The 24427-nt window shown below is 36.4% G+C and overlaps 1 protein-coding gene across 1 annotated transcript in view; it reads left to right on the top strand.

The window, feature by feature from the left end:
• The window catches only part of LOC134671262 (fatty acid synthase-like), a 58317-nt gene extending 34333 nt beyond the window's left edge, over positions 1-23984 (top strand). The window contains exons 6-40 of the mRNA XM_063529075.1: positions 391-557; positions 1473-1609; positions 2585-2788; positions 4313-4499; positions 4899-5061; positions 7225-7394; positions 7807-7958; positions 8369-8552; positions 8783-8931; positions 9193-9374; positions 9719-9838; positions 10096-10208; positions 10594-10784; positions 11297-11460; positions 11541-11798; positions 11887-12004; positions 12141-12404; positions 12586-12880; positions 13160-13305; positions 13664-13810; positions 14148-14242; positions 14537-14687; positions 15296-15467; positions 15759-15868; positions 16569-16733; positions 16851-17038; positions 17560-17715; positions 18038-18283; positions 18856-18991; positions 19503-19665; positions 20157-20307; positions 21252-21399; positions 21868-22044; positions 22839-22941; positions 23361-23984. Of these exons, the coding sequence (XP_063385145.1) occupies positions 391-557; positions 1473-1609; positions 2585-2788; positions 4313-4499; positions 4899-5061; positions 7225-7394; positions 7807-7958; positions 8369-8552; positions 8783-8931; positions 9193-9374; positions 9719-9838; positions 10096-10208; positions 10594-10784; positions 11297-11460; positions 11541-11798; positions 11887-12004; positions 12141-12404; positions 12586-12880; positions 13160-13305; positions 13664-13810; positions 14148-14242; positions 14537-14687; positions 15296-15467; positions 15759-15868; positions 16569-16733; positions 16851-17038; positions 17560-17715; positions 18038-18283; positions 18856-18991; positions 19503-19665; positions 20157-20307; positions 21252-21399; positions 21868-22044; positions 22839-22941; positions 23361-23932 (6244 nt within the window). The 3' untranslated portion in view covers positions 23933-23984. The remainder of the gene's footprint in view (positions 1-390; positions 558-1472; positions 1610-2584; positions 2789-4312; positions 4500-4898; positions 5062-7224; positions 7395-7806; positions 7959-8368; positions 8553-8782; positions 8932-9192; positions 9375-9718; positions 9839-10095; positions 10209-10593; positions 10785-11296; positions 11461-11540; positions 11799-11886; positions 12005-12140; positions 12405-12585; positions 12881-13159; positions 13306-13663; positions 13811-14147; positions 14243-14536; positions 14688-15295; positions 15468-15758; positions 15869-16568; positions 16734-16850; positions 17039-17559; positions 17716-18037; positions 18284-18855; positions 18992-19502; positions 19666-20156; positions 20308-21251; positions 21400-21867; positions 22045-22838; positions 22942-23360) is intronic.
• Positions 23985-24427: the final 443 nt, after the last annotated feature.

The raw sequence follows: 24427 nt of genomic DNA, 5'->3' as shown, positions 1-24427 counted from the left end.
ACAAACGCAAATCTACATAAAATAAAGGTAGTTATGGCAGTCATATTGTAAAACTAGAGACTCGCCCCGCCCGGCTGCGCACGGGGTTCACAAAAAACTTACAAAATTGTACACCTAAACCTTCCTCAAGAATCATTATATTGATAGGTTAATCCGTTCAGTAGTTTTTAAGTTTATCGCGAACATACAAACACACAAACAGACATGCGCGGCGGGGGACTTTGTTTTATAAGGTGTAGTGATCTTACGTTTGTATGTTGTAACACATATATCTTGCCAGAAAGCGCTTTTAACATTTTTGAAGGCGTTTATTTTCAGTGTTAATAGGCGGTGTTTAGTTAGTTTCTTATGGATACCATAGAGATCTGAAAAGCTACTTCTAATTTCCAGAATATACTCTCAAGTTTACTACGCCAAAGGCAGCTACAGCTTGAAGCCGGACGCGCCATTTATGCCCGTCAGGGAATCTAAGGACATCCAGGATTTTCTTAATGAGTTCTACTCTGAAATCGACGTCGCGCCGCGAGATGTGGAATATGTGGAAGCGTGTGGTTCAGGTAACTTTACACAAATGGTTAACTTTTTGATGAATTTAGTTAAGATAATATAAGAACGGGTCACTCACGTTTTTACAAGCTTTTTTAGTTGTTTGTCGTAAGTAAAGTACAGTCAGTGATAAAAGCTTGTACCGAAAATGAATTTTTTGCCAAAAATTTATTTAAATCGATAAATCAGCATGCGTCGATTGCGTCGGTTAGCTAACCCGCGCTGAAGATCCTCAACTATGGAGCGAAAGCATCAGTACATTTTCAAATTTCAAAGCAGGCAATTATCTTAAGAAGTTCCAGTAAACAAAAGATTAATTTTGCACGTTTAGGTATGGCGATCTGTTAAATTTTGCCTTTTAATATGATGGAAAATGTGCTCCAGCCACTTTTATATGAAGTTATTATTCACTACTAGCTTCTGTCCGTGACCTTGTCTGTGTCGAATGATGATGATGATGATTGATAAAAACTACCCTATGGGCCCGATTCGGATTTTGAAATAGACATCTATTAGATATCTTTTAGACATCACCAAGATACGATAACGATATGTTTCCACAGGATATGCCTTAGAGATCCCATTCACATCTAATAGATATCTTATTCTATCTAACGTAAAAGTGACATTGGTTGCCCAAATTGCGCTGCAAAAGAGATCTAGTTGATATCTAAACTATAACGTATCTAGAATGGATCTAGTAGGTGTCGTCTCTTGTGAATAACTTGAAGTTCGAATACGGCAGTATGTCCTTTCTCGGGGCTCAAACTATCTTCATACCAAATTTTGTCCAAATCGCTTCAGCGGTTTAAGCGTGAAGAGGTAACAGACAGACACTTTCGCATTTATAATATTCCTATAGCTTATTATGGATATGGAAGTATTTATGGATTATTCATCCATTTTAAGTTTTTTTGTTTTACTAGCTATCGCCGAAGCAGATGCTCAAGAGCTCGACGCTGTCGGTAAAGTGTTCGCCAAAGACTCATCCATCAAGGTTGGCAGCGTTAAGTCCAACATGGGACACAGTGAACCTGCATCGGGAACAAATGCCTTAACTAAGGTAAATATATCGAAGGATCTAAGATTTTAGAAAAGGGTTTCATTAAATGTATTCTTTTTCTGTTATAATATCAAAATTAAATTTATTTTTATGCATCTTTACTGAACTTTCTTACAAAAATAGAGGCTAATATTTCCTGTAAAAAAGGCAAAAAATTATAATTCTTAAATAGTTTACCGTATTTGCAAAAAAAATTAGATGTTCAATTTTTACTCTTATTGATCTGTAAACTCATAATGTTTATAATTAAATTAAATTGGTTTTATGAAACAGGTATTCCTTTGTGTCGGTATTTTCCACTTTAAAGTTTGTTAATTTATTATTTTATCAACTGACATTACCATGTTTAATTGCAAATAGGCTTTGAATAATTAATTTATTTTGTTGGAAATAAGTTAACCGTGTTTCATTATATAATCATAATGAACAAATAAGAGATTTATTTACAAAAGCACCATGATTACCATTTATACATTATGTATTTTACACTGAAAGCAAAATAGGTAATCATGCTAATAGTTCAATTTGTACTTAGTTGTATAAAATAGGGTTAAAATCATAGATAAATAAGAATTATGCAACTATTTCAAAAATTTTGGTCGATTATTAGGTTTTGGGTTATACGAGTATGTAGCAGTGGCGGCGCGTCCATAAAAGCCGATTCCCACCGGCTTGCCTGTTTTTGGATGTTTGAGTAGAGTTGTAAAGGAAATATGTAAGCCAAATTAGCCCCGGGTTGCCTATGGATATGTTTGACGCGCCGCCACTGGTATGTAGGTACATTTGTGACCGATATAAATAACCAAAAACTTATTTAGTACATATTTGTTTACCGTAGGAGAAATTCAAGAAACATGTAGGTACCTAAATATTTAACAAAGCTGTTTTTGCAATGGTTACTTAATTATACTTAAGTAGTTACTTTGAAATATTAGTAAAAATTTTGAAGTAATCACTGTTCATTTTCTCCATTAGGTTTGCTTAGCATATCATAAAGGCCAAATTCCCGCAAACCTGCACTACTACAGCCCCCAAGACGACATCCCTGAAGTCAAAGACGGAAGAATCCAAGTCCTTCAAGACAATGCTAGATTTAACAGGAGCTTTGCTGCCTTGAACTGTTTCTCGTACACTGGCGTTAATATCCATGTTCTGCTAAAAGGACATTATAAACGAAAGGTAATTATCACGATCAGGATACTCATCATCATCTCAGCCATAAGACGTCTACTGCTGAACATAGGCCTCCCTCTTGGACCTCCATACGTGCCGGTTGGAAGCGACCCGCATCCAGCGTCTTCCGGCGACCTTAACAAGGTCGTCTGTCCATCTAGTGGGTGGACGTCCGCTACGCTGCGCTTGCTAGTCCGTGGTCTCCACTCGAGCACTTTTCGACCCCATCGGCCATCTTCAGGATAGTGATGATTCTAAATTACTCCAGGTCTTTTTTTTTTCGAACATGCTTAATAAAAGTATTCAATGAAATTGCTGCAATAAATGAAATTGCTTGTTCTGACCAATTTATAACTTTCATAATATCACACCTAGTAATAAAAATAATGATTAAAAGTTTATTTGAGAGTACCTAGAGCAATTAAATACCTGTTATGTCCATGACTGAAATAAGCTATTTCATATACAATACTCTTTTATCTACTCGTCGACTATAATTCTTGAATTAAGATTTCATATACCAAACTTCAATTGGGTATTTTTAATGTGTGGGCTCCCAACTCAACTATAATATTCATTACGATACAGTTTAGTCAACTATAATGAAATTGACCAATCACAGCACTCCGCGATCAACAGGACGAAACAAAAGCATAGCTCAAATTAATTATTTATTTTAGGTTGTATAGTAGAAACAATTGGTTCATAAGTCAGAAACGAGCATGTGACACCCTTAAAATAGCAACATCCATAGACTACGAAAACCACTTAGTGTTGCTTGTTAGTCTCCATAGGCTACGGTGGCCAAAATCGAGAAAACAACTGTCTAAAAATTGAATGTAGCGCGGAGCAAGTACCAGGGCCTCATGAGTTACGAGAAGGTGTCGTTGACCAACGCGCCGGGCGCAGCGCCGGGGGCGCGTACCAGTATTAAGGTATCGCGGCTGCTTGCGTATCTTAGCTGTGAATACTTTTGGTTTGATTTGTTTGTATGATTCTACTAGTTTAAAGTATTATTTTTTTTGGCTCGTAGATAAAGTATTGTATACAATAGTGATATAATCAAGCTTTTCAATCTCGTACCTAACTTAGGCAACTCAGCAAGCTTCGTTGCCTAAACACGGTACTCGACTGAAAAGCTCTCTATTATATCACGATTGTATAAAATACTATATTGCACACCTCACATACTCGTAGTTTACAACAAATGTACATTAACATAAACAAAGACAATAGAGGTAACAACAGGCGGTCTTATCACTTAAGAGCGATCTCTTCCAGACATTTTGGGTATCGGAGACAATAGACTTAGAATATACGGTAGGTGGCGCAAAGAAAAAAATATGAAAAGTCGAATTGAATATAACCAAACAACACAAAACATTAATATAGATAAATATACACATACATTATATCTTCTTCTTATTGCAGTTCAATATGTATTCTGGTTAATCTCAGCCGATGCCCAACAAATATAAACATTTATCAGCTTAGACTAAATAAAATGAATACCTTCTTCGTCGTTTTTAGGACATTACGCGTTATCAAGCCAGCATCCCTCGATTGGTAACAATTTCTGGAAGACAAGAAACTGGTGTACAGAAGATACAGGAATATTTAAAGAAACAGCCCATCGATCCGGAACAGATTGCATTGCTGCACAGCATCCATGAATTCGAAATCCCCGGGCATTTAAGCAGAGGATATACGATTCTAGGTAAGATATTTTTACCAGAATTAACTATGACTAACAAGCAAAGAGTTCTGACGATACCAACTCGCATATTACAATCACGCTTTAAGCTATTTCTCTCTAAAAGGAGGTCAATTTGTCAGAACCCCTCCCGGTTAATGCGATTTCCTCAGAATCGTTTTACTATTGTTTTCGTTAAAGTTGTTTAAAGTTGCGCGGTGCGCCCAAGTGCAATTATTGCGCATGCAATGTCGGATGCTTGGTAGAAACTTTGAATTATTTTTTTCTGCGTTGACAGCCCATAAAACTATTTTATTATGTAACTTAACATGTATTAGATGTAGCTATGCAGAAATCCGCAGTATGAATATTGATCAATATAACAACAAGTTTTAAAATTTAAACTAACTGTAAATATTTTAGATACCAATGAAAACAAAGAAACAGTCTGCTTGTCGGAGAGTGTCAACTACTATGGTGGAACACATGGACCGTTGTGGTTCGTGTACAGTGGTATGGGATCACAGTGGGCTGGGATGGGTGCTGAACTTATGAGGTTCCCCACTTTCGCAGCAGCTATCGAAAAGTAAGTTAAATTTTACTCGCGGTATCTGATTCGCGGTTCTTGGGACGACCGACTGGTAGCCGTCCAGTGGGTCGGCCCAAGTATCGCTGGGAAGACAGTGTGGCGGCGGATCTGCTTCAGCTTCGCGTCAGTAACTGGCAGGAAGTTGCGCAGGATCGGGACAGGTGGCACGCTCTCGTTTCGGAAGCCAAGATTCTCTTTGGATCGCTGAGCCAAAATAGTTAGTTAGTTAGTATCTGATTAGCTGATAGTTTGTAAAAGCAGTTCTGATAATAGTTTAAAGGTAGCTATTGAATATTTTTTAATAAAAGATTATCACTCCGCTGGTATACTGATTAATGATGATGATCTTCAAATTTAAAAATAAGTATAATATTTTTTTTTACAATCAAATTTTTTTACATAATCGATCACAAATTGTGAAAGTATGTTGCAGTGACGGATCTTCATTTTTATCCGAAAAAGCTGATATAATAAGAGGAGTTCCACAGGGATCGGTGATCGGCCCACTCCTGTTCATATTATACTCCGCAGATATAGGGTCCCACATCGCGCATTGCAAATACCATATATATGCAGACGACATACAAGTGTATATATCATGTAAGCCAGCTGACATTGACAGTGCTATAGAAAAATTAAACCAAGATCTCACCTCAATAGCATCATGGGCCACAGAAAACTGCCTGTTGCTTAATCCAAATAAAACTAAATACCTAGTATTTGGCAGCAGGCAACAACTGGCTGGTGTCAGTATATCAACCGATGTTATGCTAATGCATACACCGGTTGAGAGGGTGTATGAAGCGCGTAATTTAGGTCTCATAATGGATTGTGGACTACGTTATGAGAAGCATGTCTCCGAGGCCATTAGGAGTTGTTTTTACAAGCTTAAAGTTTTATATAAAATTCGGCCATATTTAAGCGAAAACCTACGCTGTCAACTAGTTGAATCACTTGTCCTATCAAAATTAAACTATGTGGATGTAGTGTTTGGGCCTAGACTTCTTGCAAAGACAAAGAGACTCATTCAACGTGTTCAAAATGCCTGTGCTCGCTTCTGTTTCAATATTCCGTTGAGAGCTCACGTGACACCATTTCTGAACAGCCATAAGATCCTCAAGATGCAACACCGTCGTAAACTTCATTTGGCTTGTCTGCTCTTTGGTGTGCTTAAATATGGTACTCCGCCTTATCTCTTCAATAAGCTTTCTTGTATTAAGCTCCGCGAACGCCGTAACTGTGGAATTCAATTGTTAATGCCACGCCATGCCACAGCAGCGTTTCGGGGAAGTTTTCGCTATGCCGCGTCGAAAGTCTGGAACAATATACCTCCGCCTTTGAGAAACCTGCAAAGTATTCATAGCTTTAAGTCAAAGATTAAACTGTATTTACTTAATCACCAACTTAGCCAAGAAACCTACAGACTTGATACCAGCTGCCTGTAGTTTGTTATTTTACTTATGCTTACCTCAAGTGTTTTGTTCCTTTGGCCTGACAAGGGTTCATCATTCCTTATACGCCATACTTAGTAGAGTGCTGTTATGTTAGTATTTCGTACATTTTCGTAAATTCGTCATTCTACAATGCTGTGTTGCTAATAAGCTAATCTTACAAGATTTTTTAACGTAGATTTAATGAACGCTCGATATTGGTTTGGTCTGACATTGCTTTTTAGTTAGTGTAGCCACCGTTGGCGCTAGTAGTATATACAGCTGTAATGCTCAGCCAAGATATGGTCGGACCGGACCGATACAGCGATTTAGAGCACGATGCTTGTTTTATGTATTAATTAATCTTAATTGTAAATAGTCATTATGTTGTATCTTCTTGCTGTGTAACTTTTTTTTTTCTTATTTAATTAACTGTTGACTGTATGTTATTTCTGTCTTTTTTCTTCTTGTTTGTTACCTTCCGTGATTCTTCTCACTTGATGGTCTCATCGGAAGATCAGCGCTGGAAGCCACCAGCAACATGCTGAGATGGGGCCATTTCGTGGCACTTTAATCTTATTTTGTGTTTTCTTTTATACTATGTACTGTTCCGATTGTTTGTGCTTACGAATAAATCTATTCTATTCTATTCTATTCTATTCTATTCTAAATAAAATTTTGTTATAAATATGTTATTCATTTAAATATTTAAGCTAAAACAAATTTACAGGTGCCGCAGGGTCCTTGAGCCAAAAGGGATTGACATTTTGAGGATTATTTGTGATCCAGACAAGACTATTTACGACAACATCCTTCATTCCTTTGTCGGAATCGCCGCTGTCCAAATCGGTCTTACTGATATCCTGACTGAGATGGGAATCGTACCAGATAACATCATTGGTGAGTAGGAATGAAAAGTTGCAGTGGACATTTCTAATTACTTGAGTCATCCTCTCTTCGGTGTCTTTAGATTATCTTTAGTCACCTATTCTGCTTTTTTACCACCTGTCTAAGTTACTTGTCTTTAATGATCCTTTTCCGAATTAGAAACAATTTTCATGTAACAAATAAAAACAGTACCTAAGGTTTTTCTCTTATTATTTCAACAATTGACCTAGTTTTGATGCATGTTGTGGCTACTTTCTTTATAGATAACCTAGATGTTTGCTTGTAGTAAGCCACATCCACTTCAATCATCCACATTTGCTTCAATAAGTTCTTACTACAGATTAACAAACTTATGCCCTGTCACGGGCCGTCGTCATAAATCCCTATCTTTAAATTGGCAATACTTATTTGTTTGTAATTTCAGGGCACAGTGTAGGCGAGTTAGGGTGCGCGTACGCCGACGGTTGCTTCACGGCTGAAGAGATGATCCTCGCCGCGTACAGCCGAGGTCTGGTGTCAGTGCAGACTCCGTTAATTAAGGGATCCATGGCCGCCGTTGGCTTGGGCTATAACGATGTAAGGACAATTTTACATTTTTTTTTTGTCTTCCACACATTTTTATACTCAATGACATAGCACAGATACAGCAATGATGGAGATTTGTAATTGACACTATTATTATTATTGTGGTGTTGTGGGCTGAGTGTCGCATCGACCAGCTTTAAAGTTCATTACTAATGCCCGTTGCATCCAGAAAGTTCCACATTCTTTGGGCCGTAATGTTCTGTTCCTCATAGGGTTGCACTACGTGTCGCCCTAGGTAGGTACTTCTTTTTGACACTAGTTACACACTCACATTTTAACTGAAATCATTTCAATAGCATTTAATTTCCTTATTTCAATCAAAAATATTATAGGGCGGTCCTGCCAATCTTCTACCCTCAAATTATATTTGTTATAATCATAATTTTTCGTTTATTGAATAGATTCTCCCACTATGCCCACCTGAAATAGAAGTCGCTTGTCACAACAGCGCCGAGTCCGCTACCATCTCAGGTCCCGCTGACAAGATGAAGGAGTTTGTCGCCAGTCTTACAGAAAAAAGCATCTTCGCCAAGGAAGTGCCTTGCTCGAACATCGCTTACCATTCCAAGTATATCGCTGGAGCAGGTAGTTTTTTCTGATGTTACTTAAAATTTTATAGACTCAGTTAAAAAATCAATTAAATACCGCATAATCAAAGATTTCTCAATGTACTTGCTTGTAGTTATTTAAGCTTCATATCAATCTGGCTATATTTTGACTTGTTTCTATCCATCTTTTTACAAAGAAAGGTAACAAAACTTGTAACAATGACTTTAAAGTCTTAATAAAAATTCTAAAAACTAAATTATTTGTAGGTCCTGGACTTCTGAAATACTTGAGCGAAGTTATCAAAGACCCCAAGCCTCGCAGCGCAAAGTGGGTGTCTACTTCAGTACCGCAAGATAAGTGGGATCAGCCCATGGCCAAGTTGTCGTCTGCTGAGTACCACACCAATAACTTACTGGTAAAATAGAAAAATCCCACGCTATGCCAAAACGCCGTCGAACATCCTGGAATATTTTGGATTTATAATAATTATTTACTCAAGCTAGCAAATACGCTTGCACCTAAAGCACTCAGACCTCGTTCATCGGTCACGTTGTTTCCACGGAAATCTATGAAAATGAAATTCGTCGTTATAATTAATGGGAAATGAAACAGGAATGTATTGTTAAAAAATACGACAAAACGATTAAAACATAATGTGACATTTCTTTTTCTTCAGAACCCCGTCCTATTTGAAGAGACGTCCACGCTAATCCCCGACAAGGCGGTGATGATAGAGATAGCGCCTCATGGCCTGCTCCAAGCTATTCTGAAGAGGTCTCACAAGGAATGCGTGCACATACCGCTGACTAGGCGCGGGCACAATGAACCCGTTAAATTCTTACTGGAATCGATTGGCAAGTAAGTACCTGACTTTGCAAGTTTACTACTACAAAAGCATTATTGACAAAAGTAGATAAACATATCTCATTTATTAATTTCAGAAATAATAAAGGGATCAACATCGAATTAAAAATTACTCGAGGCCTTAAAAGTTTTTTGATTTAAAGTTTATTTAATGTTGATAATTAAGTATTTACACTTGGAGATAGCAAAATAAATAAATAATAATACTAAAGATACTGATAGTAAACAACAACCTATAGTATTTATTATATTTTTACAAAATTAATTATAATAAATTAAATAAACTGATAAAAAAGACAATTTCAATGCAAGCCTCACAATAATATTGTTTGTTTAAGGATGTATGAATCTGGATTGAATCCGAAAATCGACGCATTATACCCAAAGATCGAATTCCCTGTCTCAACAGAAACCCCTTTGCTCTCACAACTTGTTGATTGGGTACATAATGAAGATTGGTGAGTATCCTACACTCTTCCTTCCAAAAGTCAGATTAATGTAAAATTTGGTGATTTTGCAGTTACATACCTACTAGTATGATGAAACTATATGTCTATTCCCCTTGTCTTTCCCGTATGACTGTTTGTTTGTGATAAAAAAATCAAGGAGTACCATATGCAATAATGCATTGATTGTAGTTGACTAATTTGCATAACGACGAGATTGTAAAAAGTAATTTTAATAATCAAATTAATGCAAAACCTTTCTTATTTAGGCCTGAAGCAAAATACAATCAAACTAAAGGGTTGGTTGTTACTTCTATTCGTGATTTTTTCATCTCAATACACGATGACGATTACAAGTTTTTGGAGGGACACATGCGGAATGGTAAGCGATTTTTTTATTTTTCATTTTATTATTTAATTTAACGAAGTTTTAGAACTTTAATTGATTAGAGTAGATACCCTACAGGTATCTACCCTAATCGATTAAAGGATGACTCACGTTAGACCGGGCCGTGTCCGACGGACACTGTCTGGGCCGGAGCTTCCGGCGCATTGTTTTTCTATGGCAAGCACCATGTAATCGCCTGTCTCTTGTCATAGAAAAATAAGCTTCGGCCCGGACACGGCCCGGTCTAGTAATATAATTGAAAGACTCTCACTTGATTCTTAAGTATAATATATTGATTTTTAGAATATGATGTGCCTATTCTTCAACACAAAATGTTAATACTACCCAAAATTTTGACTAAAATCATACAAACTTTTAGATAACTATGTGTATCCTGAGGCCGGTATCTTGGTCCTTGTTTGGGAGACGTTCGCGATGCACAAGAACACTGACTACAGACAGTTCCCGGTTACATTCAAGGACGTACAGTTTTACCAAGAAGCGCAACTGGTGGCTGAACAGCCAGTGCAGCTTCGGATTGCTATCCAAAAGGGCAGTCACGGTTTTGAGGTACGGTTATATTAGCTGCTATTAACACTATCAACATCACAATATATAAGTAGTTCTATCCCAAACCATGTGTCACAATTTGCTTCTGATCAGTTCGTATAATGTTAATGTTGATCTACGTGAGTCAAATATGATATACCCCACTATATCTATACTCATTTTGGCCATTTTTGAAGGGCTCTAACGTCTTAAAAAACAAAAATATCAAAAAAAGCAAAACGGTCCGACACAGATATTGACAATATTAATCTGTGTTGACAAAATCATTGCTCTAGCATCAAAACCCACGGAGGAAACAGTCGAGTACGTTTGTATGGAGAAATGACCACTCCGCCAACAGGCTCTTTCGGTTTTTTAATTATAATGAAACCAACAAGTTCCGGTTATTACTAGGTTATAAATTATTTTGAGTCTTTGTTTAAGTATAAGTCTCATTTTACTAATTTAATATGCAATTTTTTTTCAGTAAATGCGTGGACAAAGTAACTAAGACTTTTATTGATTTATTTTAGGTTTGTTACAACAACACGAAACTTGCAACGGGTACCATCATTGAAAGCAAATCTTTATACCACGAAAACCGTTTTGATAATACTGAAGAAACCACAAAGGAAGATATTGTTCTTAACTCTGAAGAAATCTATAAAACTTTTGATTTGGGTGGATTTACTTATAGGTACATTATAATAATAAAAAAAAATACATCTGAATATTTTAAATGAATATTGTTTTAAATAAACTGTTGTGCATTTTCAGAGGCGAATTCCAATCTTTACATTCAGTTACTGCTGACGGCAAGAAAGCAACCATAAAATGGAATCAAGAATGGGTGATGTTCTTAGATGCTTTGATCCAGCTTAACATTATTGCGAGGGATGGAGCTGGCGTTTTGACACCTAAAATTATCAAAAGACTGACTATCAACGCAACTGAGCAAGGGGTTCTTCCATTTATTGATATAAACGGTGAAAAATGCTACGCCGCTCAATACTCTAAAGTACTTAATGTTACCACGTAAGTTCAAACAATTGACAAATGGCAAAAAAAATATGGAAAGTTAAATTCTGTATTATATTTATGAAATAAATGTATTCTTTAATAGATGCGGTGGAGTCGAGCTAGATAATATAATTTTTAATGAGAAATCAGTAGTGGAACAAGAGCCGGAATACCTAGAGATGAGGTCATTTATACCGCATTTCCTAACGGGCGATGTTGACGTAAGTACAAAATGTATTTTGCCTCAAGACAAATAAATACCGAAAAGTGTTTGAAAGGCGGAACATTTTTTTACGCATTAATTACCTACTTAATGCTTAAGTTTTTAATTCACAAGAGATACTTGCTGTGTTGCAGATTAATAAAGCATTACAAATAAATCTACAAGTAGTAGCCGACAACGTGGACAACAAAGTGACTATCACGGAATTCGTAGGATCCTCTCATAGCAAGACCATGACTAATAATATCAAACATGTTGCTGATCAAATACCTGATGCTGAATTTGATGTACACTTAGTTCAGGCTGAAAATATTGAACTTGACAATTTGATTGGCAGAGAACTGAGTATTGGAAAATCAGATTTGTTTGTTGTTTACAATTTGCTTGGAGACGAGAAGGTATTGTTTTATATTTTGTTTAAATATAAAAACGTAAGATTGTTAAATGAAGTTGCTTTCAGTTGAAAATGTACATGTTTGTAATCTTTGAATAAGAAGAACAATCAAAAAATCAAAATCTTTTAGGTTTTTCAGCTATTTTTAATTTTAGCAGGTTTTAACCATTTGACACATTTTCCAGAAAATGCGAAATCTCTACAATATACTATCAAACGACACCTTCGTCTTAGCTCTAGAGCAAGACACAACAAAAATACATCCCAAATACAAACTATTCAATGTGATAACTGCCATGTCAGTTCAAAAAGAGATATTTAGTTTGTTGAAAAAGGCAGATATAAGGAAGGATAATGTGATTTACCTGCCGATTGCTCACGACAGCAAGTTCAATTGGGTCCCGCGAGTACTGAGCGAACTGCAGAAGCCAAGACATGTAACATTAGTATCTGAAAGGCAACCATTCTGCGGCATTATAGGTAAATCTACGTCTATCTTATCCTTGAATAGGTCTTATCCCCTTTATCTTACCCCATTCCACCAATATCTGTAAGGTGCACGCAAACAACCAGTCATGCAAAAAGTCTTCGATCTGTGATAATATGTCACAAATTTAATATTAATATCAATGATATGCTGTATGAAACCAAACTATTCATTTATTCGTGGCTCGCATAATAGCCAGATCTCAAGCAATGGATTGAAAATTAGAATATTGATAAACATAATAATTTAACGCATCCTTATATTTAATTCAGGCTTAGTAAAGAAGTTAAGAAAGCAGTATCCTAACAAGGTCAGCGTGATCGTTGTGGACGATTACCATGCACCCTCGTTCACTCCAGACCACACGATGTTTAAGGAGCAGATCCAGAAGAACTTGACATTTAATATCTTGAAACAGGTAAAAATAGTTAACCTTTTCAAATTTTTACGAAAGAAGCTGTAGGTAATTTAATAAAGAAATATTTAAGTAAGTAATGACAAATGTTGAAGGGTTGTTACGAATGTTAAAGGCTGCAGAAAAATGTATAAACAAATACTAAATAAAATAAACATAACACAAGGGGATAACAATTTTGTAAAAGAGAAAATTTAAAATCACGTAAAAATTGTTACTGAAGTGTCTAAAGCAAACTTGTGGATATGGAAATTTTCATGATAAAGATACTTCATCAAATTTAATGTGAACAATCTAAATACAATCAAAACCAATAATTTGTTTAGAAAACCTATTGTGAAATTTGACTCTTCTTCTACAGGGTAAATGGGGAGGCTATTATTCCCTATCAAGCCCGAAGTCAACTCTGACTCGCAACGTGCAGCTGGCAATTACTTCACCAGGCATGCTGGACTCACTAACGTGGATTGAAGCCCCCTCGAAGCCAGACAACAAATGTTTGGTTCAGGTATATACAGATTTGTTTTATAGTGGGTTATCATAAACATTTGTCAAATCTAACAAGCCGTTCATAATCGTTTGTCCCTGTCATTTTAACATTTGTGTTTGTTGAAATGGGACAAAATTTAACGAAGGCTTGCTAAGTTTAATGGGGTTAGGTTTTAGTCCCGTAGCAAAAGTTTTTCATTACAAAGTATAATTACGCTGCGTTTACTATTGAACCCACCATCATCATCATTAACAATAACCATTATAACCAGTAATTATAGCCACAAATATCGAAATGATTGCATTAGTATGATGGTTAATTTTTGGATAACCTACACTGTTATGTGTCTTTGCAGGTCTGCTTCACCTCTGCGTCATACAGGGATGTTCAACAAGTACTAAGAAAAAAGGACGTTCAACTCGGAATGGATTTCAGTGGTATTGACAATAAGTAAGTTTTGTTTTGTATTTTACTACCGTATGAATTAAAATAATATAAAAGTTAGAACAATAGTACCATCAGCAACTATATCTTACTCAAATAAATATAATTATTAAACCAAAAGTCTGGTCGATTAATTTACAAAATTCTACTAGATTTATCTTAGTTCATATTAAATAACATAGACTACATACAACCAAGAAATTTTAATATATTTTAATACATTTTTATTTTATTTTATTTGAACATAATTATGTATTATGCCAAATTGAAACTAAAATTCTTGCAAATGAACTTCAACAGTGGCAATAAAGTAATGGGGCTCGTACAAGGCGGTGCACTGGCGTCCACTGTCCAAGCCGACAAGAATTTGCTTTGGCCCGTACCCGAGCATTGGTCTTTAGAAGATGCAGCCACCGTACCCTTACCATATGCCTTAGCTTACTACTGTTTGGTAAGTCATACGTGCAATATTTTCTATCATGTTCAATATTTGTTTGAAGTTTGTTAGTCACTCTTTATTCATACTTTCTGAGGATTAAGAAATCCTGACGATATTATTCGTGTATCTTGGATTTTTCGCTCTTAAAGCTACTACATTTTGGATGGCGACGGCAGCAGCGTTTCTATTGCAGCGTTACTGCTGTAGCATTGACGTAGTTTACTATCAAGCTTCTTGAGCAACCGACTAGTGGCCGCCCGGTAGGTCGGCCCAGATACCTCTGGAGAGACAGTGTGGAAGCGGATCTGCGTCAGCTTCAAGCCGATAATTAGCAGGAAACGGGGCAGGATCGGGGAAAGTGGCGTGCTCTCGTTTTGGAGGCCAAGATCCTCTTTGCGTCGCTGAGCCGTATTAGTTAGTTTCTTGAGTAACGGGAATCTTTAAACGCAACATCAATGCGACAACGTTTTCAAGGAAATTGACAGGGATATCGCAATTAACGCTGCAACAGACATCCAAATTTACTTAACCTCTAGTATTAGTATTAACCCAACTAACTTAACTGGTTTGCTAAGGTTATAAAACGGAAACCCAGAAATTTATTAATCATTTTGTTCAAGGGTATTCGAAGTGAATTATTACGCGGTCAACGTGTGTTTGTAACCAGCGGAGCAGGGGCTTTGGGCCAAGCTGTCATCTCTATTTGTCTGGCAAATGGCTGCCAAGTATACACTGCGGTCAATGATATTCACAAGAAACGCTTCTTGCTGAGGATGTTCCCACAGCTCAAAGGTAAGTAAAATTTGGAACGGAACAGTGGCTGGGTCCATAGAACTTAAGAGCAAGCAAGCCAAGAGAGAAGGCTTGGCTTGCCTAGCGGATGTTGCGCCAATACTTGTAGAACAAAAATAAACTGAGAGCCTACCGCGCAAACCGAAGTTCGCAAATTGCGGGCATCTTTCTCAGTCACTCTAATTATGCCTTAGTGGGAAAAAAGAGATTCGCGCATCCCTTTAAAGCACATACGAACCTAGATTATTACGAAAAACTTATTTTCAAATGACGAAAACTTATTTTCAACAGAGCATCAGATTGGTAATAGCCGTGACGCTGATTCGTTAAAAAGAACAATGGTCGACGAGCACAAGCGGTGTCATATCGTGGTTAATTGTTTCAGCGGAATACAGAGAGAGGTAAGATGTACATCCAGATATATCGGAGCAGCCGAGGTGCTGAAAAATATCTGACCACGCACTCTAACGCCTTGACAATAGAGGTGTGTTCAGATTTTGTGAACACCTTGGCCGCTCCGATATATCTGAAGGTATATATGTAAAATATTTAAAGTTTTCACCATTTCAGCATTTATCAAAAAACCCCAATTTTCATTTGTAATTTTTTTTACAGATTTTTTAGCTTTAGATATACTCAAAATAGCGAGCGTTTTCAACCGTAAGAGCAAACTAATGTCCATAATATATTTTTTAAAATATCTTTTGTGTCACTTTCATGCAAAGTATACCTATGCAATTATGGTAACACAAGAACAAAAAAATGATTTTGTGTCCTTTATCAAAAAGCGCACGTGACTCTGTGAATAAATAATATTATATTTACAAAAAAAAATACAACCAATAAAAGCTTTTATTTTAATGCTCATTTTAGCATACTGAACTTACAAATCTTTTAATACGGCAAATCTTTCTTTTAATTCTTAATTTTAATTTTGCTTACACCAAAATATTTTAAGGACTTAACAACTGTCCAATAGGGCAAAGATGGTCGCTTTTTTATCATCTGTCGCCATGCCTGTCACGTTCTAACAAATATGAAAGTGCGAAAGTGACGCATGGCATGACAGGTGATAATAATGCGACCATGATATTCGTGCAGGTGGTGATGCAAGGCCTAGAAGGATTTGGCGAGTTTCTAGATGTCAGCGATGAAGACATGGAAGCCAACGAAGACTTCGGCATGTCTTTTGTCATCGATGAAAAGAACTACAGAGCTGTTCGTCTTTCGACCATTTTTAAGCCGGAGTATTCAGAACTCAGCAAGGTAAATAATGATGTACATATTGATTTGTTATTAAACTACAATATTTGAAATACAAGTTTTATTTTACTTGTCCTCAAGCAACAACCTCGTGACAACTACCATTTTTTGACATTTCAGCAACTGCAAGCCATGATCTGTCAAGGAATCGAAACGGGCGCCGTCCGCCCACTGTCCCGTGTGTTGTATCCACCAACAGCGATCTCTAGAGCCTTTAGACTCGTGGCAACTAGCCGGCACAGGGGCCGCGTACTGATCAGAATGACTGACCCTGTCACTCTTACTAATGGATTCAGCGTGACGCCTAAGTATGATTTTTTAAATGAGATAATTATAATTGGTCGACATTCTTAGATAGTTGGTGTGAAGACACCCGACAAAGTGGACTTACGATCTGCGAGAAACGATGTACAGTAAACTGCACAGATAACTGACCCCCCTATGTAAAAGAAGTTACTATGTAGGGCGGGGGTCCGTTATCTCTGACGTAGACTCCACACTTGAAGTCAAGCTCTTTATACATAGAGCGCGAGTAAGCAACTGTACGACGCACGTCATGCTAAGCAGTCTGGTTAAGATAAATGAAAATTGTTAGATGAAATTAGGGAAGCGTACCTACATACCTACAACTAGTTGGTATTCGAGAAAGATGATTGAATGATTGTTTGATGAAATACACCTTTTCTATTATTTTTTATTGGAGAAATCCTGCAAGAACACGCATATCCTTTAATATGCGTGTGTTTGGGTATTATGCTTCACAATTTGTTAGATTTGATTCAATTGTACTTAATTCAATTGTTACTAACGTTTACATTTTTTGTTACAGAATATGGTTTTCATCAACACACACGTACGTTGTAGTGTGCGATGACGATGGTGTGGGCATTGAGTTGGCCGATCACATCGTAAAGAGAGGCGCGTCCAAACTTGCCATACATTTCAAACCAAGCGCTGTTGGAGGTTACTTCTATACTAAGCTGGCGTAAGTACATAAAAAGGCGAAATTTAAATAAATCAAGTAGATTTTTAAAAATAGTACCCAAGCGAAGAGAACAAAAAACAATGTCTTAAATCGTTCTTAAAATATACCTATAGTAATATTAATCGTATTTGGAGGGAGTCAAAGTGAACCCAGTATTAACGTTGTTTAAGATCTAAAAAAAAAAGATAAATTTTTCTTGCTCAAGAAAATAGGGTTAATTAATATGTATAAAAACCTTACGAAATATTAACTTTATTTTTACAATAATGTGCTATTAAACTTTTTGGTGTTTTGGTATCATTAAATGAAAATGAATTCACAGGAAATGGCAAAACGCCGGTGTTTCAATTACACTATGTTCCGAGAATCTCCGAACGGAGAAAGGCTGCGCAAATTTACTAAAGGAGGCGGCCAAATTAGGACCAATAGAAGGTCTCTTCATCGTCCAAGATCCGGATACGATTGAGAAAACTTTGGAGCAGGCGGGCTTTGTTGACAAGTTCAACAATAGGAGTCTGGTTGTTAATAATCTTGATTTGGTGTCGAGGAATCTTTGTGGCGAATTAAGGTCAGTTGTTTCTACTAAGAATTGCATGAAAGGACATTTCTTAGTTTTATTTAGATGTTAAACTGACTTAAACTTTGCAGTACTATGGTCCCGACAAAAAGAGAAGGTACATGTGTTTATTGAAAGCGGATGATAACATTATGTGTAATAACCTGACATGATGGTAGCAAAAATCAATCAGTCTTATATCAATTTTATTGTGCATTCCCATCTGTGCCTGGCGGGGAACAATGGGAATACACCAACGCATTCAGTATGTAGGATATTTGCTATCTCGTAACAACATTTTTTGATTCTTTTATATAAGACAAAAAATCTGGTCAAAGCTGTTTTATTGCTTTCTTTTTATTTAGTTATTTTTTTTTCATTTTGGACTGAAAGTCAAGTGGCCATGACGATTAAGTACCTACAGTCGAGTACATAAATATTTATAAGTATATTTTTTCACCTTATTGCAATTTGCAATGGGTTAAGGTGAAGAAATGTACTCGTATGCATATTTATGCACTCGACTGTTCCTATGCCTATCATTGCGATAGTAATTTCTAATACCTATTTATTTTATATTTCAGACATTTTGCAGTAATAATCCGTTCTTCAGAAAGTGTGACTGACGAATATACTTCATCGATAGTGGACAAAATCTGTCAATCAAGGAATGAGATCGGATTACCGGCATTGGCACTGCACGTTGACTCAATAAAAGTGGTAACCAAATTCTCTTCTTCTTCTTCTTCTTCTCCGTCGAATTACTCTTGGCAGAGCAATCGTGGTCACGTTGAACGACGAACGATTCTACGCCAGTTCTCCCTGGCAGATGTGTTGATGCATAAGACAAATTATTTAATCACTATTTAGGTACAAATTTTAATTCTTGAGTTTCTCTCATAGCTTAGTTAAGTAGGTATTTTATCGTTCTTTAGTACGTCCTGCTACCGCTTTATGGCCAGTAAAGTAAAAAAATGTGTATTATTGGTTTCACTTTACCCATAACGATATGACGCAGTTCCCATCTATGAACACAGTTTTCCATTTTCTCATTTTACTTCATTACCTACTTACAGAAAATGTTCAAAAAATAATAAGATACAATTAAACTCAAATGTCTTTTGTTTTAATACACTAAAATCAGCTTTCTTGCTAGTGACTCTCAAACAATAGACGTAACTAAATTGTAGACTATTCTGTACAGAAAGTTACGTCAGTTTCCTTTTTTTAGTTTGACCAAAACACAGAGAACTCTAAGACAAAGCCGCTGCCCGTGTCGGCAGTGTTCAAAGCGCTAGAAACGAGTTTGAAACTGAAATACAACAATGTTGTAACGTTCAATTTGAAGAAGCGTGTACATGGCGACTTTTTGCAGAGAATCGAAAAGGTTCTAGGTAAGTAACACACAAGTTTAAATTATTTTTATGTACATTGCAATTGCGACTTATTAAACACGAAATTATTTTTAATACGCAAGACAAACGTGAAACTCAATTATTGCCTGTCGTCACCTTCACGCTTTGAAAGTTAACTTTAATATCATATTAGGTACTTACTTGCAGTGCAGATCACTTGTATGTACAGTAATAGCATGTAGGTACGTATGTACATTATGTATGTACATTAACCTTATTCAATCAATAGGTATCAAAACAAATGAAACAAAGTCTTAACGCATACATTTCATATTAAAATTCTATTATAAGAGGTATTTCAATAAGCATATTGTTTTAGTCTTAAGGTATAACAAATTGAAAATTCTTTATTTAATAAGTAATTCTTTCTGAAAATATAGAACTATTTTTCATTAATATCTGGAGAAAATATTGATAAAAAGTCAAATAGGTATTTGATAATAATTCTAATATCTTTCGTATGTTTATAGGAGTCCGTCGAATCGAGGATATCGATGAAAAACTGACCTTAAGTAATCTAAGTTTATCCAATAACAACTTGGAAGAAATTCGTTTAGTTATAAACGAAACTTACGACTTATTTATCGCTGTTGACCATCTGAGGAAAATGACTATTTCCAGGTAAAGTAATGAAATAACATACAGGGTGTCCCAGAATTCGACGTCAAGCCGTAAACGGATGATAGACCAAGTCATAACAGTTATCATAAAAATACAAAAAAAAAATCCAACTCATGTTCTTTAAAAAGTATGGTCACTTTAAAAATTCACTAAAAAATCCACACCCTGTAATTATTCAAGATTACACAATAATAAAAAAATTAGAATAAGTTATGGAATTTGTAGTAACAAGAGTTAAAGAACTATTACAGGGTGTGGATTTTTAGTGAATTTTTAAAGTGACCATAATTTTTAAAGAACATGAGTTGGATTTTTTTTTGTATTTTTATGATAACTGTTATGTTATGACTTGGTCTATCATCCGTTTACGGCTTGACGTCGATTTCTGGGACAACCTGTATGACAAATATGTATAATAAGTTTTTATGATAATTATTATAATACTTTAACTACTGTTCCTACTACTGTTAACTGAAGAGCATGCTCTGCGCTACGCTATATAATGACGTCACTGATACACGCGTGGCCAGGGGGCCTACCGCGAACCAAATTCGAGGTGTTGCCTCTGTGTCGCACTTGTAAATTCGTACGTAAGTGTGACAGGGAGGCAACATGTCGAACATGGTTCGCGGTAAGCCCTCTGTTCCGGAGTGCCCCCACGCACTCGCTACCCCGCGTGGCAGTTGAGAACCCACTGCGGCCCACGATACTAATAAATGCCGTATCTATGGGGGATGCGCACTTTCACAGAGTAAACGTTAGCTCAGCAGTGGAAAGTAGACCCCAACTCTGTCGCACACTCCCAACCAGAATTTTTCATTGGTTTTAATTTTAAGTCGCTGCATACTTTTATGTCTCTTCCATATTAAAAAAAAACCTGATATAAACGTGATTGAGGACTACAAACTACACTTGAAATTTACAAAACAACTTTACAATTTCAGTATTAAAACGTTAGGCAACAACCTGAACATGTATAGAACGAACTTCGACAGTGGTTTGGGTGCTTTCTACACGTTCATCGATGGGGATGAATGTATGGCAACTGAGCCTATGGTCAATATGCCCACTAAAGTAGCTAACGCGGCAGAGGTGAGTTAAAATAGAGATAACACCTAAATAATAGTTTGATAAGTTGGTACAAATGTTTTAAATATAGTTTTAATAATAAAAGTGCTAATTAACTTTCACTTGCATTCAAAAATGCTGATAAATGAATGCAACCATTTTGTTATATCGTCATTTGTAGCGCGGCCCGACAGTATCTTGCGCACGTGATATAGACTACCCGTCTCTCTCTCTAATACCTACAATTAGAAAAAGACGGGTAGTGACTGTCGCACCGCACTCATGCTAAGCCTACAGGAACTCATTCATATTTTATAATTATTAGCAAACGAAATGCTAAATTAATAGGAATATGACTAATGGACATACAAATTGATAAATTTAATCAGACACTGCTATTAAACGAGAAATTTTGCATTTTTTTTATGGACCTCTTGGTTTTGATATTAAATAACATAACTACGAAATAATTAACCAAATTCAAAATTTTAGAAAGAAGAAGAGCTGGATCCAAAGGCTACATATCTGATGATGATACCAGGCTTCGAAGGCCACCACGAGATGATGCTACCAATATGCCAAAGACTGAAAATGCAGGTTCAGGTGCTACAACTGGGCCCGGATCTAACCAACGACAATGTGCAACAGATGGCACTGAATATAATGAAGGTAAGTGAAAGGTAAAATAGAAAGTAGCAAAGAAAAAAAAAAGACTAGTAAAGTAAAAGGTCTTAATCTTCTTAGAATTGTCCCAGTATTTTGCCATCACTTAAGCGCGCGAATGTTTTATGCGATAAACACAGCGTTATACATGATGCGTTTGCCGCATACTCATTTTATCTATATCCGCAAATATTATGGATCGCTTTATCCACATTTATCCACGTGATAAAACAACTGTCACTTTTTAACTCTGCGGGATAGAAAGAGACGGACACCGTTTTATCACGCTGTCACGTAGACAAAGACAAATACGACCATCATATCCGTACTGATAATCCATTGAAACTACATTATGTTTTTCGCGGTAATCGCAGCGATTATTAGCACATTGTCATTTTTCCTACATTCCTTTGATCGCATGCGTTCAACGCTGCGTTTATCGCATAAGACAACTGCGCGTTTTAGGGTCTTTGCCACCACCGTGTACGCTCGGCCACTGAACTACCTAATTTACTAAAGGTAACCTAACATCATGTTTTAGATCAAATGATATTTTAAAATCAAGTAAAATAATTGTACAAAAAATTTTTTACGATAAAAACATCGAGATATTTATGATCTAAAGATTACCACTGAAAAAGGTGGAATCAGTAAAATTTCTTGTAACCAAAAAGTTTTCCAAGCAAATATTTTTCTTTCATGTTGACTGTAGTTCAAATGCCCGCAGCGATTCTGCTTTGATTAACAAATTGGAAATATTTAAGTTTCTTTGTTCTTAATTGATATTTTAATATTTCCAGTTTATGAAAAACCGATTCGAGCTCAAGTCGAAGTTTTACCTCTTCGGTTATTCGTTCGGCGTGAACGTAGCTTTGGAATTAGCGGCGTTAATTGAAAAAGAAGGTAAGAATTTAATTTAAGTTATTGTCAGATTAGTTTCAGCAGCGGATTTTAGTGACAGAAGCGTGTATTATCTTTTTACTATTTTAATAGTGAAATCGTGCTAAGTGAACTATGGCCTGTCTAATACGAAATAAGTACTATAGTTATTTGTACAACAAGAGATCAAAGTTTGATATTTCTTCGAGTGCTTATTTTGAGTCCCGTGCAAGCGAAAGATTCTATAATAGATTCACGAGCGTAGCGAGTGAATCTAATTTAGAATCTTGAGCGTGTGTTTAGTCTTTTAGATGTACAAACAGGATTCGGATAAAGTCGACGTCACTCTAAGTCCTCAGATAAATTTTAGCTTGTTGAAAACTCGTAAAATCTTAAGCCACGCCACCACTGCCACAGTATACTGACACCGTATTGTTTTCTAGGTTACGTAGGTGTCGTGTACTGCTTAGACAGCAGCCCGGACGCATTAAGAGCACAACTCAACGCCTACCTCGGCAACCTATCAGACACCAAACTACAGGACACCATTGTCCAACACATGTACCGGCTCATGGCAGGCAGAGAAAACGAAGATCTTACAGAAGATTTGGCCAAAGCAGAGTCCTGGTCGGAGAAGATCGATCTATGCTTGAAGAAGCTTAGAAGCCTAGTCCACTACTCTAACCAATACACACGCTCAGTCCTTGAGTCAGCGTATAACAGAATTCAAACAGCTAGAACTTATGAACCGAGCTTCAAATTGGAATCAGAAATCATTCTCATGAAGGCCATACCGCATCCGAATTGTCAAAAACTACCTGATGATTACAATTTGTCGAAATATACTAAACAGCCGGTGAAGATATTCCATTTAGCGTCAGACCACGCGTTGGCACCGCATGATAGTAGAGTTGCCAATATCATTAACAAGCTTTTTGAGCCGAAATTGATTGAGGAGTTCAAGAGCAAGAACCTCTGTGAGACGTATTTGACGGAGTTATTCGAAATGTTTTAATTTTATTTATGTTCGGCCACTTATGTAAGGTAGTATTAAATTTGTGAGTTTTTAAAACGTGTTTGAGCTATTTAATATATCCTAAATCCTTCGTTTTAACCGAAATGAGCTTTATAAATCTAATTGTGAAATAGGTAAACATAGAATATATAAAAACATATTAGGAGAAATTGACAAGAAAATATAGAAGTACTGGTAGACTTTTACTTTCTACAAGTCAATTAAGGCATGAACCTAGAAAAGGGTTTAGGCTGACCATTCCATTTTATATTAAAATATGTAAATACTCATTATTACATAGATATCAGATCATTACCAGACACATTATCAAACAACTAGCATCTGCCTGCGACTTCGTCCGCACCGCAGTTATTAATCTTAACTTAGAACCATGCCAAACTTAAACTACGCTTGGAAATGATCACATAACATAATACTCGTAACTATGGTTTGCATCGGTCATTCCGTAATAATTTTTACTTCGCAATGGGAGCT

Source organism: Cydia fagiglandana, chromosome 15, assembly GCF_963556715.1.
Source record: "Cydia fagiglandana chromosome 15, ilCydFagi1.1, whole genome shotgun sequence".
Classification (NCBI taxonomy): Eukaryota; Metazoa; Arthropoda; class Insecta; order Lepidoptera; family Tortricidae; genus Cydia; species Cydia fagiglandana.
The sequence above is the reverse complement of the archived record's forward strand: the minus strand, read 5'-3'. Positions and strand labels throughout refer to the sequence as shown.